Below are 21,397 nucleotides of genomic sequence, written 5' to 3'. Positions count from 1 at the left end.
CCCCAAGCCTGGGGGCTTCAGCAGCTTGGAGCCTATGCCTAAGGGTTACCAGCAGGTAGCGCTCTGGCTCAGTGACTGCAAAAACTGTGGGGGCTTGCCCCATCCCCTACAAATAATGAAAGCCCAGTAAAACCTGAGGGGGGTGGGGAGCTATATTTGAGGTATAAAATGTATTTGAATAACAGCAATGGAAGAAGCGCTCTTACACAGGAATTATGCCTCTGAAACCTGTTTCAACAAGGAAGGTTTTCTTTCCCCCCAGCCTGGGGAGCAAATTTGTCCTCAAACTTCCACAGGAAGCACTCTACCTGGTGAGACCAGAGCAGGGCACAACTGCAAAATCAAACCAGAATTTTTAGATTTCCGACAGCCATTCCCACCCATTTCTGCAACCTGCTGCTATTCCCCACGCCCCAAGGCAGGGAAATCCCTGCCGTCTCCCCTCATGTCTAACTCAGCTGTAAGGTGGTTTAGGAGCCGCTGGCAGAATCAATGGCATCGACCAAGGTGGGGGGTGGGAGGCAAGGGATTTTCCTGTGCTTAACTACTGATCACGGCTAAGTGGAAATCCTATAAACACGAGCGGAAATCAATGGAGACTGCTTAGCGGCCAGGGGAGAGGGGCGGCCCACAGATTGCATCTGACTGATGAGAGAGAAGAGGCAGCCAGGGAGGATTCAAGGAAGGATAGCTGATAAGGTAAAGGAACAGGCAGAGCCAGAGACAAAGGAGTCACTGTCGGAAGGGAAGCCAGGATAAGAGGCACAGTGAGCCCCGGAGTGAACCCCATTAGACCCAGAGCTCTCTTCCCCCTCTAGCAAGTGACACCCCTAGCCCGGGCTACTGTCTGGATGTTTAGTCCCGTGGCTTCTCTCTGGAGCTGTTCTCTTCTAGCAGGAGTTGATAGTCCTGAGGCCGGAAGCACTGCAGGTACACCATCAGCTTGGCAGGTGGCTTCTCCTGTGCTGGCACACCTACAGGCAAAAGGACAGTAAGGAGAGAGCCAGGCAGATTCAAATGCTTTGACTGTGCTTCCTGCACACCCAGCCAGGACCCCAGAGTTACTGAGGCAGCACAGGGATTCTGAGTGCCACCCAACAGCTTCCATAACCCACTCCCTTACTGGCCTGTGGAACTGGGGGCTAAAAGGGCCAGTTTAGGCAGAAGTGTAGCTGGGAAGCAAGCATGAGCTTCTCCAGCCAAGGAGAAATGATGAACAGGCACCCAAGGTGTCATGAAGGCAGAGAGTGCCTCATTTCAGTTATTGTTTCTGTCCCTCAATCAAGATTAAAGCCCATCTAGGCAGGCCAAAGCTCATTAGCTTTGTAATGAAGCCCATGCAGAGATGCCCACACAGAGAAACCAAGGGATGCAGAAAAAACACTAGAGGAAGCTATTCCCACGGCGCAGGGTCCACCTAGAATCTGCCCTCCATCTGGTGTGGTGCCGCCCATTGCCAGTGTTGGTTGTCAGTACCTGGCAGCATGCTGGGCATATAGCCGGAAATTCAGTGTGTTTGCTGAGAAGGTGAGAAGAGCATTCCATGGCTGTGAGGCCCTGTGGGATGCACGACCTTATACTTGTGTGGATGAACTGTCTATAAGGGAGCTAAGCTTAGGAAAAGAAAAACCTGCCAAAGTTTACCAACATTCTTATATTTTACTCAAAGCCAATAGACCTAATTAAATGAGGATCTAGGTAGTTGTGAAAATGAGAGGACGGGGGCTGGGGAGGGGGATGAAGGAAGGACTGAAGCAGGAATGGACAGAGACCTGACAAATGGAACTGAAGGAGACCTGCAGTGGCTAGAGATATTCGACTGAGAACTCGATGAGCCATAAAGCCTGGGATAAAGACTAGAGACACGTGGAAGGATTAAATCCAGTTGGACAGCTACTATAAAAGCAGAGGAAACCAGATTTGATAGTCAACCCTAAACCAACTAGGTCCTCTAGAAAATGGCTAAAACAATTCTCATTACAGAAATAACTCAGGGACCCTCCCCCACTACATGGTGTAATGAGTGAATCCAAAAGAGGAAAGTGGGGAGCAGGGAAAGCACAGAGGGGCCTGTTTCCCTCACCAAGAAGGCTGCTGAGGCTGTGGATCTTCTCCAAGGCAGCTGGCACTTCAGCCTCCTCATGTACCAAGGCCTCCACCTCACCCACAGCATAGCCAAAGTCAGCTGTGTCCAGGTGCACCCAGAGTGGCAGCTCCTCAGCCCCCAAGGGCACCAGCTTCCAGGCACTCCGCTTAGTCACAAAACTAGCTACTTCCTGCAGCCCCAGTGGACACAGCACAGCAGCCACACCTCCAGCCCCCAGGCCCTCAGCCCCCAGCACCTCACAGAGCTGGGCCACAATTGCAGGCTCAGCTGTGAGTTCCATGTACTCAGTGTGGGGTCCTGAGACACCTGCTACTCCAGGACATTTAAGCTCCCATCCACTACCCTCTCGCTGCCGCAGCCAGTGGTCAGCCCTCATGAGGCTCAGCTCAGGGGTGTCATAGTAGCTGTCTCGGAAGGTGATCCGGTGCTCCAGGGTGCCCCCCAACTCCTGCAGCCGCTCCTCTGTGCCAGGCCCAGGGACGAACTTTCGCTCCACCTCAGTCAAGCCCTGGGCCATGCTACCTGCAATCAGTTAATCAACAAACATTTGCTGAGCTCCAAAGAGTGCAAAGCCTGGGTACTCAGCCCTGCAGGGTGACAGCTCAGCACAGCCCCGGCCCTGGAAAACTTATGAGACACACAGTGTTGCAGAACTCGCTGCTGGGGCTACAGCCCTTTCTCCCTGCCACAACAGTGACAGGACCCCAATTAAATCCCTTCCACTGCTATGTTGTGCTCAATCCAAAGGCTTCACTAGAAAGCAGGCCCCGGCCATGTAGCAGGTGTCCTCCTTTCAACGCTCCCCCTCTATACCTTGGTACCCCAGGAGGCCAGTGGCTCACCGTCCAGTCCAGGATGACCCTGCCCTTCCACGCCACAGTTCCGGCCGGCAGAGCCTCGAGTATCACCTCAAAGCCCGAAGGTCCCTCTCTCGTGGTCCCGGAGGTTGGGGAAGGGAGCCTACGCCACACCCGCAAGGAATGCCGGGAGCAGTCCCTGGCTCCGAACCTCCGTCCGGCTCTTAGCGCGCACGGCCGCTCCCAGAACGAACGGCCATGTTAAGCACGATGTGGTGGTGCACAGTGCAGGCCGGGGCCTGAGAGACCCGCTAGGTTATGGGGAGGCGAGACTCCTGCAATGGACAGCGGAGCGACGCCGTCACCCCAGCGCTCGGTTCTCCATTCCCGACCCCTCCCGGTTCCCGAGGGTTGGTCTGGATCGCAGGCCTCAGGCTGAGCCTGGGCGCCCTGGGGCCCGGGTGCATGATGGGAGTTGTAGTTCGAAAGGGAGACTGTGCCTTCCCTCCCCACCCGTCGCTATGGTGACAGGAAACCTGCAGTTAGTGCCCGCGGAGCCCTACCTAAAGCTGAGCTGAGGCTGCTTGGAACTGTGCCCGTGCACTCAATAAATCTTAGCAATTATTGTTATTTAGAATATAGGAGAGCAGTGGGAAGAGTCAGGTGAAAGGAGCTAGGCCACAGTCCCGCCTCCAACCTTCTCACTCCCTAAGCAGATGAGCCTGGAATACAAGTCGCTCACTCAGACACTGTCCAACAGATATTTGACTATTTACGGTGGTCATCTAAGTGCAGGCCCGTGGTAATGGGCTGAAAAAAGGATAACAGACCAGTTCGGCTACTCTGGAGTTTTAGAGGGGATTTAATACATCTGGCATGCACATTCAGGGTAAGGGGGATAGGAAACTTGCTGTGGAAGAGAGTTAGTCTGAAATCCCATCATGTCTTTAGTTCTGATACAAAACTATTGGAACTAAAGATATGATAGGATTTCAGCAGTTGGAGACCCAGATGCAGAAAGGAGCAGCGTGAGCAAAGTCCCAGAAGCGGGACAGCAGCTGGCCAGTGTACACGGTTTACAGCCAGTTTACACAGGAGAGGAAGATGAGACTAGTAGTACAACTGAGGGGATGATTGGAAAAGGCCGTGAGGATCAGACTGAGGAGTTTGTCACTGAGTTTCCAGTGGTCTCTGAGTAGCCTGTGTCAGGAGTATGAGAAATACTCGTTCATTTAAAATACAGGAAGGCATGGAGGTGACCCCCTGACTTCTTTGGGAGACAAAATAGAGACGGCTCCTTCTTACTCTTAAGGAATATAGTTACTGGGAGGCCTTAACTGTATGTCAGAATCTCCGGATGAAGTAACTTGCTGAGAAGAGTAGCTCTTGTCAACCCCTGGGCTCCCTCCTCCCAGGTTCTCAACACCTGCCTTCTCCCCAGTATGTTTCTGGAAACACATGTCCAGTGGGTAGCCCTTGGGGAGAAGGACACTGGTTTACAGACATGGTATCTTGAATGTGGGATGTCTTGGAAGCATTCCTCCCCCGACCCCATGCAAAGCACCACTGGGCATGGAGGAAGAGGTCCTCAGCTCCTAACTCCTTTCACTGGTCTGACTTTTCATCCATCCTTTGCTTTTTAGTTTTGTTGCCCCAGGAAGACCTGGTATGTTCTCTGAGTCATAAAGGTCAATCTAGTGGGGCAGAGGTATCAGGTTAATGGAATGGAAAGTTGACTCTCAATTCCGCTTTCTAGGTGTTTGGCCTTAGGCAAGCTACTCCACTTCCCTAACCCTTTCTCACTGGTAAAATGTGGGCTGCTTCACAGAGTTAATAGTGAAGATTCAATGACAAACTATCTGACACATAATATTCGAATGTTAGTTCTTTCTCCTTCCTTTTTTCCTGTGAACTCTGGGATTTTTCTTTTCTTCTTTCTTCCTTTCTTTTTTAAAGAGAAGTGGGCTGCAGCAGCTAATGTGGACTTTGGAGCCAGACCATCGAGGTTTAAATCCTGGAGCTGTCATTTATTGACTGTGTGACCTTGGACCATTTATTTAACTTGTTTGTACCTTGGTTTCCTCAACTGTAAAATTAGACTAATAAAAATAGTATCCACCTCATAGGATTGTGAGGGTTGAAAAAGTGCTTGGACCCATGCCCATGCACTCAATAAATCTTAGCAATTATTGTTATTTAGAATATAGGAGAGCATATAAACTGATAAACTGAAGATGAGAACAAGGAGCCAGGACCCACCCCCATGCCTACCCCAATTCTGGCGGCTATGCTACCACTTGGAGGAGACAGAAGCTCCCAGAGACTCAGAGGAATTGCTGTGAAGGAGAAGGTTCTAGTACTCAATCAGAAGGGAGAAGACAGTGAAAAAAAAGAGAGGCCTCAGGCGGCTCTGGGAAGCTGGTAGAAGCCAGGGCTTGCTCTAGAGCGGATTTAAAACAGAACAACAAAACAAACGTATGGTTTCTGCAGGCAAAAGAAGGAGGAGACACAAGTTGAAAAGAGCCTGCCCTATTGGTTGGCAGGCACCGGCTTGGACCTGGTGCCAGAGCCAAGGAGCGACCCGCCCTCAGGCCAGGCCCCATCCCAATCCTAGCTTCGGCCCCTCAGCTCCCGGCCGTTGGGCGGGGGAGGACGGACTACATCTCCCGGCATGCACCGCGGCGGCCGGGCCGCTGCACCTGCTCAGTGGGGCCGCCCCGGGCGCTTGGGTATTGATTATTCCATTGTGTGGGACGCCTCGACTTCAGCCTGCGAAAGAGGTGGAGGAGTGAGGGCAAGGAGGAGGAGTGAGAGCGAGGAGGAGGAGGGCGAGGAGGAGGAGGCAGGGAGCGAGCGAGTGCCCAGGGTGAATCAATGGAAACCCCCTCACGAAGCCGGGAAAACACTTCAGCCGCAGCCAAATAGCATTGATTATTTTCCTTCACTTCCCTCGAATTTATTTATTTTTTCCATCTCCGTCCCCGACGCCCCGGAGCGAGTGCTGGAGGGAGGGAGGAGGAGTGGGAAAAAAGGAATCAACACATCGGAGAAGTCCCTTCCAAGAGCCGCCTCCTCCCCTCCCCGCCTCGCGCTGCCAGTCGGCCGCGGTTCGACTCCCGTCCCTGCTTCCAGCTGAGGTGTAAGTGCATCGATTTCCGATGCTGCTGGGTTGGTTTTTTTTTCTCCTCTGCCTCTCTCTCATCTTTCCTTCCTTGCTCTTTGGAAGCTCGAGACGGAGGGGAGAGGAGGCGCTCGGAGGTTGCCGCTGGCGGAGACAGAGAGGGACGGGAAGGGGCTGGGGGAGGGGGCACGGACGAACGGACAGACCGAGGGCCCGAGGAGAAGGAGGGGTAGGGGTATGGAAGGGAGAGGGCTTGCGGGCGGGGATGGAGGGAAGAGAGAGATGCAGGGGTGGAGGGAGAAACGGAGAAGGGAAAGGCTGGACCAGGAGCCAGCCGGACAGACAGAGGGTAACGAAAGCCTAGACGGACCAAGCAGAGCTGTGCGGGAACAGGGGTCCCAGAGGGAAGGGGAGGCCGGGTGAGTGCGGGGGCTTGGAACTGTCAGCCGGAAGGGGCCTGGGTCTCGGCGGTCCCCCGCCGGCCGCGGGGTGAGGCTTGGAACCACTGCGGACGTGTTGATAGATGGGCTATCGTGCTGGGGCGGGGGTACAGCGGGGTGGGGGATGCGGATACCCTCAATCTTCGTTTTTGCTTGAAGTTGAGCTTTTTTAGAGGGAACGGTGCGAGTAGGTGAGGGGAGGCAACAGCCCCATTCAAGGTGAAGCATGTCTATCTGGGCCCCCCAACTCTCGGTGCATTCTCGTCTTCCCCTCTCTCATTTTTGAGCACTCAACCACGCTGCTCCCTGCACGTGTAGTCCCGCTGATCTCTGTCCATTTGCCTCTGCCTCTTGGTTTTCCCATTCTTCACCCATCCATCTCTGAGTCTTTCTCCGTGTGACTCTTCCCATCCGAGTGATCCTCTCCCCGTTTGTCCCTGTCACTATGTGTCAAGCCTTGGCCTGGCCGTCTGTTCTGCCAGTCTAGGACTCCATGCCCTCTCCTTCACGGTCCGTGTGGATATCCCTGGCCTTGCCAGGCTACTTTGGAGTTTGCTTATCCATCATGATTGTGGTGTCACTGGTCAGGGGCCAAGGAAGAGTAAGGGGATGGAGCAGATGTGTCTCCCCCAAGGACTCAGTGCCCTTTCAGCATGACCAGGATGGCCTCCTCTTCCGCCTTCACCTGGGAAGCTTTGGAACTTGCTAGCATTGTTGACTGTCCCCTTTGCCATGTGCCTGTCTCCCTCATCAGGACCTCCTCTTCTGGTCTGTGTCATCTGCCTCTCCAGGAGCTTCCACCACAAACCTCTTCCTTGCTGACTGAATTTTTCTCCCTTTTCCCACTTTACCATTGTATATTTTTTCATTTCCGCATTTTGTCTCACCCCTTCTTTTCCACCCTTCACTCCCATGATCTTCTTTGCTTATTCTCCACCTTTGTTCCCATAATCTATCCTCTTCTTACCTTTTCTCTTTGGTCACTACAAGTTCCTTTTATCCATTATTCTCTTACCTAGCATTTTAACCCCAGCATCCCTGGTACCAGAGAGCAAGGGGCCAGGAGAGGTAGGGGGTATGTTTTGTGAAGGCACATAAACAGGCCAATAAATCAATTTTACAGGCTCGCAGGGACATATAACCCCTTCATCAGTCAGTGCCATTATGTCAGTTAACTGTCAACTTCGATTTTTAAGGGGACATTCTTTAGGACTCTGAGCTCCACCCTGTCTGGTTGCCCTCACCTTTTGGTTCATTCTAGATTTCAGTGGCGTTCTCTTCACTTTCCAGTTCATCATCTTCCTGGGCGCAACCTCTCCTTCAGCTGCTATTATCATATTTGGATTCCACATGATTCTTTACTAGGCATTTTTATTAGTGTGATAAATGTTATCTTATGCAAGGGGCCAGGTCCATTCAGACTAAAAAATGGTAAAGGTGGATAAAGGGTCTGGAGAGTTTACTTTGGTTTTAAGCCCATCATTGTTTTTCCAGACCTTGAAGAGCTCAAAAGGGTAAAAGGAGGAGGTAGATATGGGCAGAAGATGGAAGATTTCAAAGGTGAACAGAATTACAGAAAGGAAGGGGAGGCCGGGTGCAATAAACACATGGTGTAGAGAAATGTATGACGTGAGGAATGTGCAAAGGAAGGGAAGAAAATCTGTGCGGAATGGGGGGCAGGGGAGGAATGGAATCAGGGATGGCTGATAAATGAAAAATTGGGAGAATGAAATAAAACATGAGTTAATAGCTATACAGAGGGAAAGAGGGAGAAAAAATGATAGAAGATTCTTAAAGAGGAGGTCAACAGATAAAGCAACATGTAACGAAGGAAGGAAACTGATGAATAGGATGAGACAGGGAAAGAGTGGTACAAAGAAGGTAAATGGATGGCAAAAGGAGGAGTGCTGAAGCAGATCAGAGCTGCACAGAGCATGGCAGGGGGAAAAGAGGCGAGAGGATGAGGTATCAAAGGAAACAAATGCCTCGTGAGGTCACAGCGTGACTGATGCAAAGAGAGAACTGCAGGAGGGGCAATTTGGAAAAAAGAACTTTAATAAAAATACCACTGGGCAAAGCGAGAGGGGGAGAGCGCTGAGACATAGAGTAAAGAGAGAGGGAGAGTGAACCCCACAGCATTCATTCCAGTGGCCTCATCAATCACTACACCACCATAATGCCTTTGCACTTCATTCCCAAGACAGGAGAACATAAGCAAAGAGATGAAAAAGAATATCCATTTACTTTAGCTGACAGGAATTTGAATCTTCCCAGCCCCCTGAAAACCAAAGATCTCAAGCTTCTGATGTCATAAATTGCTGGTGCTGCCTTGGCAACCTGAAACGGTTCTTCACTCCATGATGTCAGAGGCAGCTGGTGTTACCTGAGACCCATACAGGAACAACTTGCTGCTTTGCTAGGGAGCTATATATCACGCATGGGGCCTGGGCCTGAGCCAAATCTGTAGGGTTCCAGGCTCTGGTAGTTTGACCTTGTCTCCCTAGGGCTCTTCTTATCTCAGAATGAGGTCCTGTTCCTGGGGGCAGCTTGAGGTTCACGAGAGCTTGACAGAAGCAAGAGGAAGGGACCAGAGGAGACGGGGCATTAAGGACAGCATGGTAGGACTGAAAGGCAAAGAAGGAAGGGAGAACAGGAAATGTTCGTTACCGAGAATATGAAAGGAGCAAAGCTTTGTGAGCAGGGAAGGAGGAGAGTTACTGAAGATGTAAGATGAACCTACCTTTGCGTTTAGGAATGGAGGCTGAAGCTGGAAATGTAGAAGAGGGGATCAGCGCTGTATGAGAGTATAAACTGATGCAGGGATAGAGAAAGGGGAAGCGTTCTGAAATGCCAGAGGACACAGTAGAACCTGGCTGTACAGGAAGGGAAAAAAGGGACTCTGGGTTGGAGAGACTAACCTGTCGGATGGGAGACCCAGGGTTAGTCGTGATGGCCATATGAGCATGGGCCAGGTCTGTCTGTCTTACAGTTGTTTCCTAGCACCTAGCATGGTGTCTGTCACACAGAAGATGTCTAATAAATACCTATTAACCAAATGTTGAATTAATAAGGAAAAGGGTTGACCATCTTCCTCTCTCCCCTGCCCCCAGGCCTAAGTCTTCATAAATGGACAAGTTGAGAAATCAGAAACTGGAGGAAAGGGCTGGAGGGGAGTTAACCCAGTGACAGTGAGATCTGAGTGAGAGAGAGGACAGACTTTGGGTTAGGGGCACACTTACAGACAGCCAGGGCGGACACAGGGCTGATTTGGGGTAGTCTTTGAAGAGAGAAAGGGAGGAAAACATGAATGAACAGTCCTAGGAGCCCAAGGGGAAGATGTGGAGGAGGGTAGAGGCAGTTTCCAGAAAAGGTTGAGCGTCGTTTCCAAGGAGAGTCAGCAGATTTGAATTAGAAGTAGCATCCCTACCCCATTCCGAATCATGAAACCACAGGTGAATCAGTCATATCCACATAAACACTAGTCACAAATAGAGTTCATGAATCAATACCAGGCCCATCCTAAACATGCTGTCCCAAGTCCCAACCCAGGTAATTACAAGTCAGCATTGACCAAGTGGGCCAAAAGGTAGAGAGAGGCACAGGTTACTGTTGCACAGACCTTGATGTAAGGAGCCGTATGAGGGATGGTCTTGATGTCTGACAGCCCACTGTTGAATGAGCCTAGAAGGATGTAGGAGAGGTCACGGAGGCAAGAGGTACAGAGCTCACCACAATTCTCAGAGTGAAATCTGCAGACAGAAGTCTAAATACAGAAGCCATAGAGGAGAAAGATGCACCGAATCGGGGATTATAGCCAGTCCTGTGCTGAAGAACCCAAAAGACCCTGAATGGGCTAAAAAAATCTGGGTAAGAAGACCCGAAGAGAGAGCAAGCTGAGAGCCCTGGGGGAGAGTCTGGCTATAGGAAAGGCCAGGGCAGCTGGAGAAGGGGCTGGTGGGAGGGGGCCTGAGGGAGAATGGTGTCTGCTATATGCACTGTCAGCCGCCACCATGGACTTGGGCAGATCATATTTTGCAGAAGGCGACAGGCTGTCGACACGGCGGTCTTTTGCCTCACTGTTAGAAACTCATTTCATTGATTTTTCCATCTTTCTTCTCTGGCTTCTCATACTAAGCTCAGTCATCCCACCACCCACTTCCCCAGAGCTCCTTCCTTGCCTCTTTGGGGAAAGCCTCAAGCAACAGCCCACCCCCTCCTCCATCCCAGACTGATGAGGCAGGGGTGGAAGATTTAGAGGTGCTTTCCAGTACCCTGAGATAATCCCCACTGGCTCTCAGTGCCCCCCCCCCCCCACCATGTAGGAACTAGTCCAGAGAGCAGGACCTCCATGTACCGTAGTTCAGGGTGCCTGGTTAAAGGGTGACAAGGCTGAGATCCACCTACTTTCCTGTCACCAAGCTGTACCACTGGCGTGTATGCTGCATACACCTGGAGGAAGACAGTTTTTTCTAATTCTTACTGAGACTGCTCTGCACTCAGATATTTTTTCCAACGTCTGTTTTTGACTGCTTATACTTGCCTGGAGGGGGTCAAATGAGAGAACAGGAGCCCTCCTCTGTGCCTGGGCAGGAATATGGGATTACATTAAAGCTAAGGTTTCAGTGTGGAATCCCTAGTGTGGATGGTGGTGTTGAAGGGCCATCCACTGGAATGGTGCACACATCGGGACCTGTGCAATTAGGACATAATTGGCATGGAGTGTACAAGAGCTCCCTATGGGGAGAAGAGTATGTCTGTGCGTGTCTGGTTCTGCATAGCATGTCAGTGGGACAGGATGGGTGTGGGTAAGAAAATTTTACTTCTTATGTGGATATTTCCCTAGTGCCTCCTCCAGTCACAGCCAACTGCCCTCAGCCTCTCCCTTTGGGGCTGAGATTGGGCTAAAGGTAAAGAGTCAATTGCCAGTCATTTGGCTTTTCAGTGAAGGAGGGCAGAGGGTGGGACAGGAACATTAGAACTTTCCCGAGGAACTGATGGGGTCAAAGCCATTTCCATCCTCAGATTTTTAGTTCCTTGTTTCTGGGGACCATTCCACATCCCTCCTCTCCCACCCCCAATCTCAAGCCTAAGGCCCTCTGCCTCTGTCCTCCTTTTTCTCTGAAGGCCTGTGTGTCTTGGGTGTCCGAGTCTAGATCCTGCTGCTTCCCTTGTCTCGTTGGCCTGACGCCTCCATTGCAGTTGTTTCCCTTTCTACCCAGTATCTCTACCCTGCCTGGGACTTGGGCCACAAATGCCTTTCTTCCTCCGATTTCCAGCTTCTTCAGTCTGTGTGGTTTCCAAAACCTAGAGATAAATCCTAGTGCTTTAGGGAAAGGAGTGTACTTGAGGTTAGAAAGAGAGAAGACCACGAAAGGAACGAGAAAGAGTTCGGAATATATAGTGGATAAGGAGAAGTAGGGAGAAGAGACACTGACTGAGTATGACAGAGATTGAGGGAGTCAAAGGTAAAAAAAAAACATGTGACTTAGTGATGGCAGAGAGCCCAGAGAGACGGCCCAGAGAGATGGCCACAATTTAAATGGGGGCGGGGTGGGGGGAGGGAAGCGTGGTAGGCAGCGAGAACTAAGAAAGAAATTGGAGAGAAAACAGGGAGCCTGACCCCCTGCAGGGAAATGGAAGATGGCTGAGGAGGGAAGAAGAGTGGTTGTGTGAGAGGCTTAAGGCAGAAAAGCCAGGTTATGGTGTCGGCCTTCGTGTCAGTACTGAGTTCAAGCTGTGCTGGCTTTGACCCTTGCGGGAGGAACTGAAGTGGCAAATTAACGTCGATAATGAAGTCACTGCTCCTTGTTTGTCTTTGCTGGTTTCCCCTTGAGATTTGTCCTTTGACCAGACGTGGCAATGTGGGGGAGGGGAGGGGAGGAGAGGGACAGCAGCAGTGCAGGGCACGGAAAAGAGGATGGAGAAATGGAGGTGTGGAGGATAAACAGACATGAGGAAAGAACAGGAAGAGTGCAGTGTGAAGGGAAGAGGAACCCAGGAATGGAGGAGAGGAGAGAGAAGGGAGATGTGAAAAGACAAGGGAAGAAGAGTGAGGAGCAGACAGAGAGATAGGGAAAAGAACAATGGGGAAAAGGAGAGCGAAACCTGGAAGGAGGAGCAGAAAAGAAGGAGGGAGAATGAGAGGTGGTAGAAGAAGTGGCAAGCCAGAAGGAAAGAACGTGGCTAGGGATGAAAAAGCTGCAGCTGGTGGGGCCAGTGGGCGTGGCTTCATCTCCATCTCTAATGGCTGTGAAATGAGGTTAGCTCCATTAGAGGCGGCGAGAGTGTAACGAGATCACACTTATTAGGGGTGGGCCATCCCAGTAATTACCACCACCCCAAACACGCCCGCACATCAGCCCGGGCATCAGCCGAGCACACACAGGCACACAGCAACACACCCACACAGGACACCCTGCTGCTGAACGGGAAGCCCAGGACCCACACAGGTATTACCAGAGGGCCTTAGGAAAACCCAGCTGCAGGCACAAGAATGAGCAACTTTCCAGGTTCTCTTCCACACACACAATAAAAAGCAGTAAACATACATACACCCCAACTCAGGAAATAAGGCACGTGGGTGAATAATTATCATTTCTTTTTATTGATCACATACAAAGTGCCAGTTTCAATAATGACCAATCTCAATTGTTGCAACTCCATGAGGTATTATTCCCCATTCTAGAGATGAAGAAACTGAGGCGTAAAAGAGTTTAAGCAACTCATCTGAGGTCATTTACATATTAAGGAATAGAACTAGAATTTGATTCTAGGTCTGACTGTTTTTAAATGATACCATACAGCTTGTCCAGTGAAGTTCATATGCTAATATGGATACACATATGTAGACTTTCAACTTTAGGAAACTATCACATGTGGACACCCACATCATTATTCAAATTACCTTTTCACATGGGCTCAACTTCGCTCACGTGCCTGCTTGTTCTTATGCGTGTGTGCACCTGCTCTCTCTTTCCTTCACACCCATTGCTGTGGAGTTGATTTGGACTCAGAGTGACCCTATAGTAGAGTAGAACTGCCCCCATAGGGTTTCCGAGGCTGTAATCTTCACAGAAGCAGACTGCCCCATCTTTCTCCTGCAGAGCTGCTGGTAAGTTCGAACTGCTGACCTTTGGGTTAACAGCTGAGCGCTTAACCACTGTGCCACTAGGGACTCTTTCTCTCACTCACTCACACACACACACATACAAATAATGCATGGGCTCTGGCCAGGGCCACTGCATAGACTGGCATGTGAATAGCATCCCCTGGTGTTGCCAAAACAGTGGTCCTGTTGTTCTGGCCCATCTTATTTATACTAGATAGCCATCTAGCAGGAGCCCTGGTAGCACAGTGGTTAAAGTGCTCGGCTGCTAACCAAAAGGCGGGTGGTTTGAACCCACCAGCTGTTCCTTGGGAGAAAGATGTGTTAGTCTGCTTCCATAAACATTTACAGCCTTGGAAACCCTACGGGGCAGTTCTACTCCATCCTATAGGGTTACTATCAGTCGAAATCGACTCGACAGCAGTGGGTTTGCCTATTTTTGGTTTATCCATCTAGCGCCTTCAAGCTCAAAGAGGAGCATGACAGCACATGTGCTCAAGACAACATCCATAAGGGCAGAGTGATACAAACTGAAAGATGCATACCAGCCAAAGTTCAAAAGCTTACAGATTAACCCAAGAACAGAGATACTGGGGTCAGGCTACCTGAGTTCCAGTCTTAACTCTACTTCTTTCTTAGTGGGATACCTTAAAAATCACAACCCATTTAAGTCTGTTTCCACATTTGTAAAATGGGAATGAATAGCTGTTCCTATCTCATCAGACTGTTGTGGAGGATTAGGTGATGTGATTCTTGCAGAGGGCTCAACACAGTGCCTGGCACATGGTAAGCATGGAAAAGATGTTACTGTTGATTTACTATTGTTATTGTGCTGATGTTATTGTAATAGTATTTAAATGGAGTCTTTACATCACATATGTAATCATTTATAATAGTATTCTTCCAAATAATTATAGAATTGCATGCAATTCCTTCCAAGCTCAGGGAGATTAAAGGTCTACAGAGGTCCTCCCATGCCAGGATCAGATTTGATCCTGAAGCTGAATTTAAGGGAGCTCTCCTGGCTTTGTGTGGTTGTCTAAGCCTGAGGTATGTAGAATGTGAGAACCTCTCAAGTCTGCCCAGTGCACCTGCAAGATACTTGTATTCCTGATCACACAGATCCCAGATCCATGCACAGAGCAGCTCCACAGTGCTGTCTAACACAGGTAGAGTCACTGGGAGATGCAGGGGCCAAGAGACTCCTCACCAGGACACCCACCCCACCCCCACCAGCAGCAGACACCCTGCAGCACACCTCCACAAACCCATGCAAATGTGGATGTATAGTAAATATACCAGTGTGGTTTCAGTCCACAGCTTTCCTTTTCCCTGTCTACTCCCTACCTGTAGGGTTGCTGTGAGTCAGAATCCACTTGAAGGCAGCAGGTTTGGTTTTTGGTTTTACTCCCTACCCTGGTAGCACAGTGGTTAAGAGTTTGGCTGCTAACCAAAAGGTCAGCAGTTCGAATCCACCAGCTGCTCCTTGGAAACCCTATAGGGCAGTTCTACTTTGTCCTGTAGGATCGCTATGAGTTGGAATTGACTTGACGGCAATGAGTTTAGTTTTTTGTTGTTGTTTACTCCCTACCCACACCCCCAGCTTCTTCCTCTCAGTGTCTCCTTTTCTCTTCATACAATTTCCTCATGCCCACCTTAAGCATCTTGCAAGGTGTAAAACAAAGCCTCCTCACTGTATCCTTCTCACTGGGGACAGGCCAATCTGCTCATTCTGGTGCCAAATCTGGGAGGCCTTGATGAGATTAAATATTTACATATGCAGATCAAGACCCAGCTTCTTTCCTCTCTCTTTTCTTCATTCCTCTCCCTCTCTCCTTCCCTTCTTTCTCTCTCCTTTCCTTTGCCTTGGCTGTTTCTTTCCTTACCCTATATGACCTTCCTTTTCCTCCCCTCCGCCTGTCTTATCTCAATATGTACTCTTTCCCTGCCATACTCTCTTTTGGACAAAACTTTCCTTGTGTAAAGTAAGCACCCCCTAAATATTTGTAGAAGGGGGAAGGGAGAGATCTAGGAGAGATAAGTAGAATAAAAATGGAGGAATAAAATTACTGTTTTTTATTTTCTTTTTACATATAAGAGGTTAAGATTTAAAGACAAGCAGAGAAAATGCTGGTTTTAAAGGAAGAGAGAGGCCATAGCAGTTTTGATTTGGGCATTAGCTGCTTCTGTGCCTAGTCCAAGTGTGAGCCTGGATGAAGCTTCCACTTTCACCTGGGATAATGGGGTTTCTCTTAGTCAGCAATCAAGAGGGCCAAGTGAGAAATGAACTCTGCTGCTAGACAGAGTAGATTCATTTCCTGCCCACCTAAGTGTCTGCCCACAGTTGAAAAGGACAGAGATTGGAGGATGAGTCCTGGCCAAGGAAGGGGCAAAGCAGGAGGAAAGTTGTCAGCTTGCATGCAAACACCATGCTGGGCTCTATGGGAGGAGATAACCAGGAGAGAAGGAAAAGAATCACCTCACTGAACACCCAGCATATGCACTTCTCACGTCTTGGAAAGGAAGCTATCATTCTTTTTGTTTTTACAGATGAAGAAACTGAGGTTCAAGTAGCTTACTTACCAAGGTTAGGCAGCTATTGAGTGGTGGAGCCAGGACTGAACCTGGGTCTTCACAAGTCCTGCCAAAGGCCACATCGTTCCACTGCCTTAAAAACAAAAAGTGCTCATCAAGTTAGAATTTATTTACTGTTTACATCAAACAATTCCCTCTTGCACATACACACTCCATCTTTCCTGTTTTTCGTCCCCCTTCTTTCCATGACTGTCTCCTTTTTTAAAAAATTAAGATAAGTATATATACGTGAGGTGGTTCAGTGGTAGAAGTCTCGCTTTCCATACAAAAGCCCTGGGTTTGATTCCCAGCCAGTGCAACTCATGCGCAGACACCACCCATCTGTCAGTGGAGGCTTGTGTGTTGCTGTGATGCTGAACAGGTTTCAGCGAAGCTTCCAGACTAAGGCAGACTAGGAAGAAGGGCCTCGGGATTTACTATTGAAAACCAGCCAATGAAAACCCTATGGATCACAATGTTCCAATCCCATCGTGCATGAGGTCAGCATGTGGCTGGCAGCTAACAACAAACAACAAATATGTATATAAAATAAAACATTTGCTTTTTTAACATTTGCTGCCTCCTATTGAAAGCAACAGGTTGAGACAAAAAGAAGAGAAAAGCAAGGGCAGGGTGAGTGTCGAAGAGAGAGCAATGCCTTAGGCAAGCATTTCAGAAAAAGGAAAGAAATGAAACGGTCCTAAAAATTGGCTCCTAACAAGTCAGAGGAAACCCTGGTGGTGTAGTGGTTAAGTGCTATGGCTGCTAACCAAAAGGTTGCTAGTTCAAATCCACCAGGTGCTCCTTAGAAACTCTATGGGGCAGTTCTGCTCTGTCCTATAGGGTCACTGTGAGTTGGAATCGATGGCAGTGGGTTTGGTTTGTTGTTTTTTTTAACCAGTCAGAATGGACTCAGTGGCAACGAATTTGGGTTTTTGGTTTAAGGGAGAGGGGACAGATTGAACAGTTAGAAAAGTGAAAGGCAAAACTATTTGGAGGGCTGATGGGGAAATCATTGTATGCAAATTTTAAACAAACGTGATGGTGCCCTCTGGCAGCCTTTGCTGTGTTGTTGGGTTTGGGGAAATGGAGGGAGGGGGGCTTTTGGGTTTTTGTTTTATGGAGGGGGAGCAGCAGGGAGGAGAAATTGTATCTGTCGCCCATCAGGCCTGCCCTCTTAGTGATGTTCCCTCTGTAACCACTAGGGAGCAGTCGTGTTTCTCTTCTCTGCTGGTCTGCCAGAGGTGGGAGGGGGACTGAACACGAGGGTAGTCCAGGTCTTGCTGGGTGCTCCCAAGAGCGTGCCCCTGGCCCACTTTGCCTCCAGTTCTGCCAGCCAAACTGAACCACATCCTGGCTCATCCTCAGGAGCAGAATTATCCTCTTTTTTTTTTTTTTTTTTTTGGTCCTTTGCCCCTGCCCCTTTAGCTCTTGGAATTCTCTGGTCCTTCAAGTCTTAACTATTTCCTGTCTTGCTTGGTCTCAAAGTCTGCCTTTTTAGCTTTGCACCTCTTTGCAAGTTCGTATCTGAGACTTTCCCTCTTAAAACATCTTTTTCTCTGTAGCTTTCTGGGTCCTAGTGCCTGTCTTGGTGCCTCTAGCTCCCTGTTGTCTCTGCCTCCTGAACAGAGAGTGTGCATCAAGGAGGAATTCTTGGCCAGCTATTTATGGGTGCCTTTATGCCTACCACGGATCCCTGGTAGCGCGGTGGTTAATCGCTTGGCTGCTAACCAAAACGTCGGCGGTTCAAACCCACCAGCCACTCTGCGGGAGAACGATGTGACAGTCTGCTTCCGTAAAGATTACAGCCTTGGAAACCCTGTGGGACAGTTCTACTCTGGCCTATAGGGTCGCTAGGAGTTGGATTCAACTCGACTGCAACGGATTTGGGTTTTTTGGTTTTGTTTTGTTTTCTCCCTACCTCCCATGGAAGAATATTCGCAGTTCAGTGATTGTGACTGGATATTTGCTTATAGGGCAACAACTCCCTAGTTAAGGAAAGTAGGCCTTCTGATCTCCCTTTCTCATCTTGAGAAATAATCAGAAAGCCAGGTCTGGAAGGAAGAAGAGGGCAGTATCCAAAAAAAAAAAAAACCTCTTTGATTTCTCCATTTTCCCATTCCTCCCCTCCTCATCCTTGTGAGGGAAGGAAGCATTAGGAAGGAGGTAGAATGAAGAGGCAGCCAGGGAGCTGTGGAGACTGAGGGCTATTTTGGAGCTGAGGATTCATCTCAGGATGACTACACCCTCAGAGCCCTCCTCCCATCCCCCTCGGTGGCAGCAGCCATGTAATTTAAAGCTCTCTCTGTTGCCTCTAATGTGATCCTCTCTTTTTATTGACTCTCTCTGCCGTCTGTGGCACCCCTTCACATCAATCTCCTCTCTAATCACACCACTGCCTTCTCTGTCTCCCCTAGCCCCTCTTCTCTTCATAGGCCCCCAGCCATTGCCTCCACCCAGGTCTTTCCTTTTGCTTGTCCCCTCACCCCACTCTAAACCTGATCAGTCCTCTTTTTCCTTCCCTCCTCCAGAGGCGGGAGCGTAGGGTCTTAGAGGGGTCGCCTTTCCCTTCACCCAAGTCTAAGATGTGCTCCAAGGGAGAGAAGATGCCCTTGACGAAAGTCAGAAACTAAAGGGAGGAGTGGCGATGATTGTGAGGGAGAACAAGAATCTTGGCCAGAAGTGGGAAGTGGGGGGGCAGGAGGGAGTGACTTTTAGTCCTCTTATCTGTTTCTGCATCATATCCAGAAAGAGATGAAAATGGAGTTCGTGGTAGGAAGGGCAAAGAAAGGAACATAGGGATTCAGAGAGGGAAGGAAGAAAAGATTAAGAAGGGAAATGGAAGGAGGAAAAAGTAAAAAAAATAATTGCTGCAGCTAAAGGTTTGCAATAAATAGTGGGTGAAGGGAGAAGTGCCATGAAGAGGAAAGGGGGAGGGGGAAATTGGTGGCAGTGGGTGGGGGTGGGGAGGGATGTACTGAGGCAGAGATAAATTTGCAATTGAAATTCTTTTCTGAAGAGGAGGAGGGTTAGGTTGAATGGTGGGGCAGAGATTTGCAATTTTAAACAGCTGCTGACCTACCCTCGGCCCCAACTGGGTCTCACCCACAAGCTAGCCAAAAGCTCTCTGCTCCTTTGGTTTCTAGCTAGGAATCAAGCTGTGTCTTTTTCCAGTCCTGGGAAGTAGAAGCTTTGGTGAGAAAATCTGGGAGGACCCGCAGGATTTGAGGTTAGGTCTTCCTGGCCCTCCTCTGAAGTTTGATCTAGAGTTGTGAGTCGGGAGCCAGGAAGAAGCAATGGAAGTAGGTTGGTGGAAGTAGGCAGGGTGGGCTCCATTGCTGGGACCACCCACGTTCAGCCCTCTGTGACAGGGCCGAGAATAGGCCCCTTTTGCTCAGGCCTCAGTTCTTCCCACCAGGTGGTACAGTGAAAGGGCAGGGGGCCCCCATTGTTGGGGTGACAGTGGAATGTCAGACTCTCACCAGCCAGCACACTTATTTCCCTCCTCCCCTTGAAGGATTCCATAGGAGGAGTACCTTTCTCCTACAGCTTATAGGGCCTCTGTTAGCCAAAAGGTGAGCAGTTCGAATCCACCAGCCACGCCTTAGAAACCCTATGGGGCAGTTGTACTCTGTCCCATAGGGTCACTTTGAGTCAGAATCTACTTGATGGCAACAGGTCTGGTTTTTGGTTTGGTTCTGTTGTAGGGTAAAAACATAATAAGGTTTAGTAAAGCAAAAAGAAAGTTTTATTTGGCATATATTCAGAAAGGCAAAAGTGGGAAATGGACAACCACTGCTGCCAGAGCCAGGTCTGCCCGAGTCCAAAAAACAGTTACAGAGTATATATTAACATTGCAAATGGGCAAAACCATTGAAAGTTTAGCCTTTTCAGATTGGCTAGAAATTGAGATCCTACATTTTGAATTGTCTATCTTAACAGTCATTGGTACAGGTTTCAGTAAAGAGAGTCAGGAGGGTCTTCATTGGTCCAACAAATTTCTATTCACTAAATGCTAACAGAAAAAGGTAAGAGTAGAAAGTCTTTTTGTGTTGTGTCTGATGTGAAAGTTTCTCTCAAAGATATTTTCCAAGATTATCTTAGCTATTGTCTTTATACCTCAGGGCCCAGTTGATGTGTCCTTGTGAGTCCTTGTGAGCAGTTGTGAGCCCAGCTCCAGCTGGGTCACATTCTCTATGCTCAAGGACAGGGAATAATGACTTCAATATTATTTCCTAAATCAGTTCTCTGTTTATCTAGGAATAGACTCCCCTCCATCCAATTCCTTCACTTGTTTTGGTTCTCCAACTCCCCCACTTCTCCAACCCCTCACCCCAGCAATCCCCTTCTTTTCCCAGGTGCTGACTTGCATTTTCATTAGCATGCTAATCCAGCCCCACTCTTAACTTCTTAATGGCTCTGACTTCACGCCTGGCTAGCCCCCCAGGAGGAGGAGGGAAGCCTGAATAGGGGCCTGCAGGCTGGGCCAGGCCAGACCTAGGACCCATCCCAAATCAAGGAAGGTGAGGAGGCAAGGGTTAGAAGTGGCCCAAGGAAGAAGGAAAGGCCCTATCTGTCAACACCCTCAGCTTCTCTGAAGTACTCTGGCCAGAGTTCTAAACGTTCAGTCATTAGAGATCTACCGGTATTGAAAGCTAGAGAGAATAGAGATGGGCCACTTGGAACATTGAAGGAGTATGGGGTGGTGAGGCCTGAGGAATTGGTGAGTTTGAGGAGGAAGATCAAGATAAGAAGGTTGGGAGCAGCATGGGAGCCTTGGTGCTTCTAGTCAGCGGGAGGCAGCCCAGGAATCATGACTTCTAGTCCTTTGGAGCCTCATGTTGCCTGTACTGTATCTGAGGAACATAGAGGAGCCCAGATAATGGGGAACCCAGGCCGCAGCTTTGGGGTATAACTCTGTCATAAGTGTCTCACCAGTCCTTTTCTAGTTTCACCACCTTGGAGCTATATGATCACCAGCAGCTTACTCAACTTCTCTGTTTCTTAGTTTCCTCATCTGTAAAATACAGATGCTGTGAGATTAAATGAGACAATTGATGTAAAGCATTTAGCACAATGGCAGGACCATTGTATATGTACCTCAATAGCTATTAGTAATATTATTGTTACTTATTTTTTTAATCTCTTTGGAGAGAAAGAGGCTAATCACATATAAGCTATTGTCTTTCAACTGGCCTGGGAAGCCCCTGCCTACCTATTCCACATGCTAGTGACCAGAGATGGATCTGAAAG

General features: G+C 49.2%; 2 protein-coding genes across 3 annotated transcripts in view; one reads left to right on the top strand and one right to left on the bottom strand.

Annotated features, from left to right (window-relative positions):
- Positions 1–813: 813 nt before the first annotated feature.
- Positions 814–3,279, bottom strand: THTPA (thiamine triphosphatase). Of its 2 annotated transcripts, XM_004390494.3 has the most exons (3): positions 2,950–3,279; positions 2,084–2,629; positions 814–974 (listed from the first exon to the last, which is right to left on the bottom strand). In XM_004390494.3, the coding sequence occupies exons 2-3, from the start codon at positions 2,622–2,624 to the stop codon at positions 856–858; spliced, it is 660 nt and encodes a 219-aa protein (XP_004390551.1). In that variant the 5' UTR covers positions 2,625–2,629; positions 2,950–3,279; the 3' UTR covers positions 814–855. The 2 variants fall into 2 exon arrangements, with proteins under 2 accessions (XP_004390551.1, XP_023581160.1); XM_023725392.1 differs by having other exon boundaries at positions 853–2,629.
- A 2,471-nt stretch (positions 3,280–5,750) lies between these two features.
- ZFHX2 (zinc finger homeobox 2) overlaps positions 5,751–21,397 on the top strand; it is a 30,942-nt gene continuing 15,295 nt past the window's right edge. Inside the window, exon 1 of the mRNA XM_004390493.1 lies at positions 5,751–6,043. The gene's annotated coding sequence lies outside the window, so the exon portion shown is untranslated. The remainder of the gene's footprint in view (positions 6,044–21,397) is intronic.

The sequence above is a fragment of the Trichechus manatus genome, unplaced genomic scaffold (genome assembly GCF_000243295.1).
Source record: "Trichechus manatus latirostris isolate Lorelei unplaced genomic scaffold, TriManLat1.0 scaffold00305, whole genome shotgun sequence".
NCBI lineage: Eukaryota > Metazoa > Chordata > Mammalia > Sirenia > Trichechidae > Trichechus > Trichechus manatus.
The sequence above is the reverse complement of the archived record's forward strand: the minus strand, read 5'-3'. Positions and strand labels throughout refer to the sequence as shown.

Bases quoted from the DNA above. Each gene is read 5' to 3' on its own strand.
- THTPA (XM_023725392.1), bottom strand. From the start codon at position 2,624: ATGGCCCAGGGCTTGACTGAGGTGGAGCGAAAGTTCGTCCCTGGGCCT.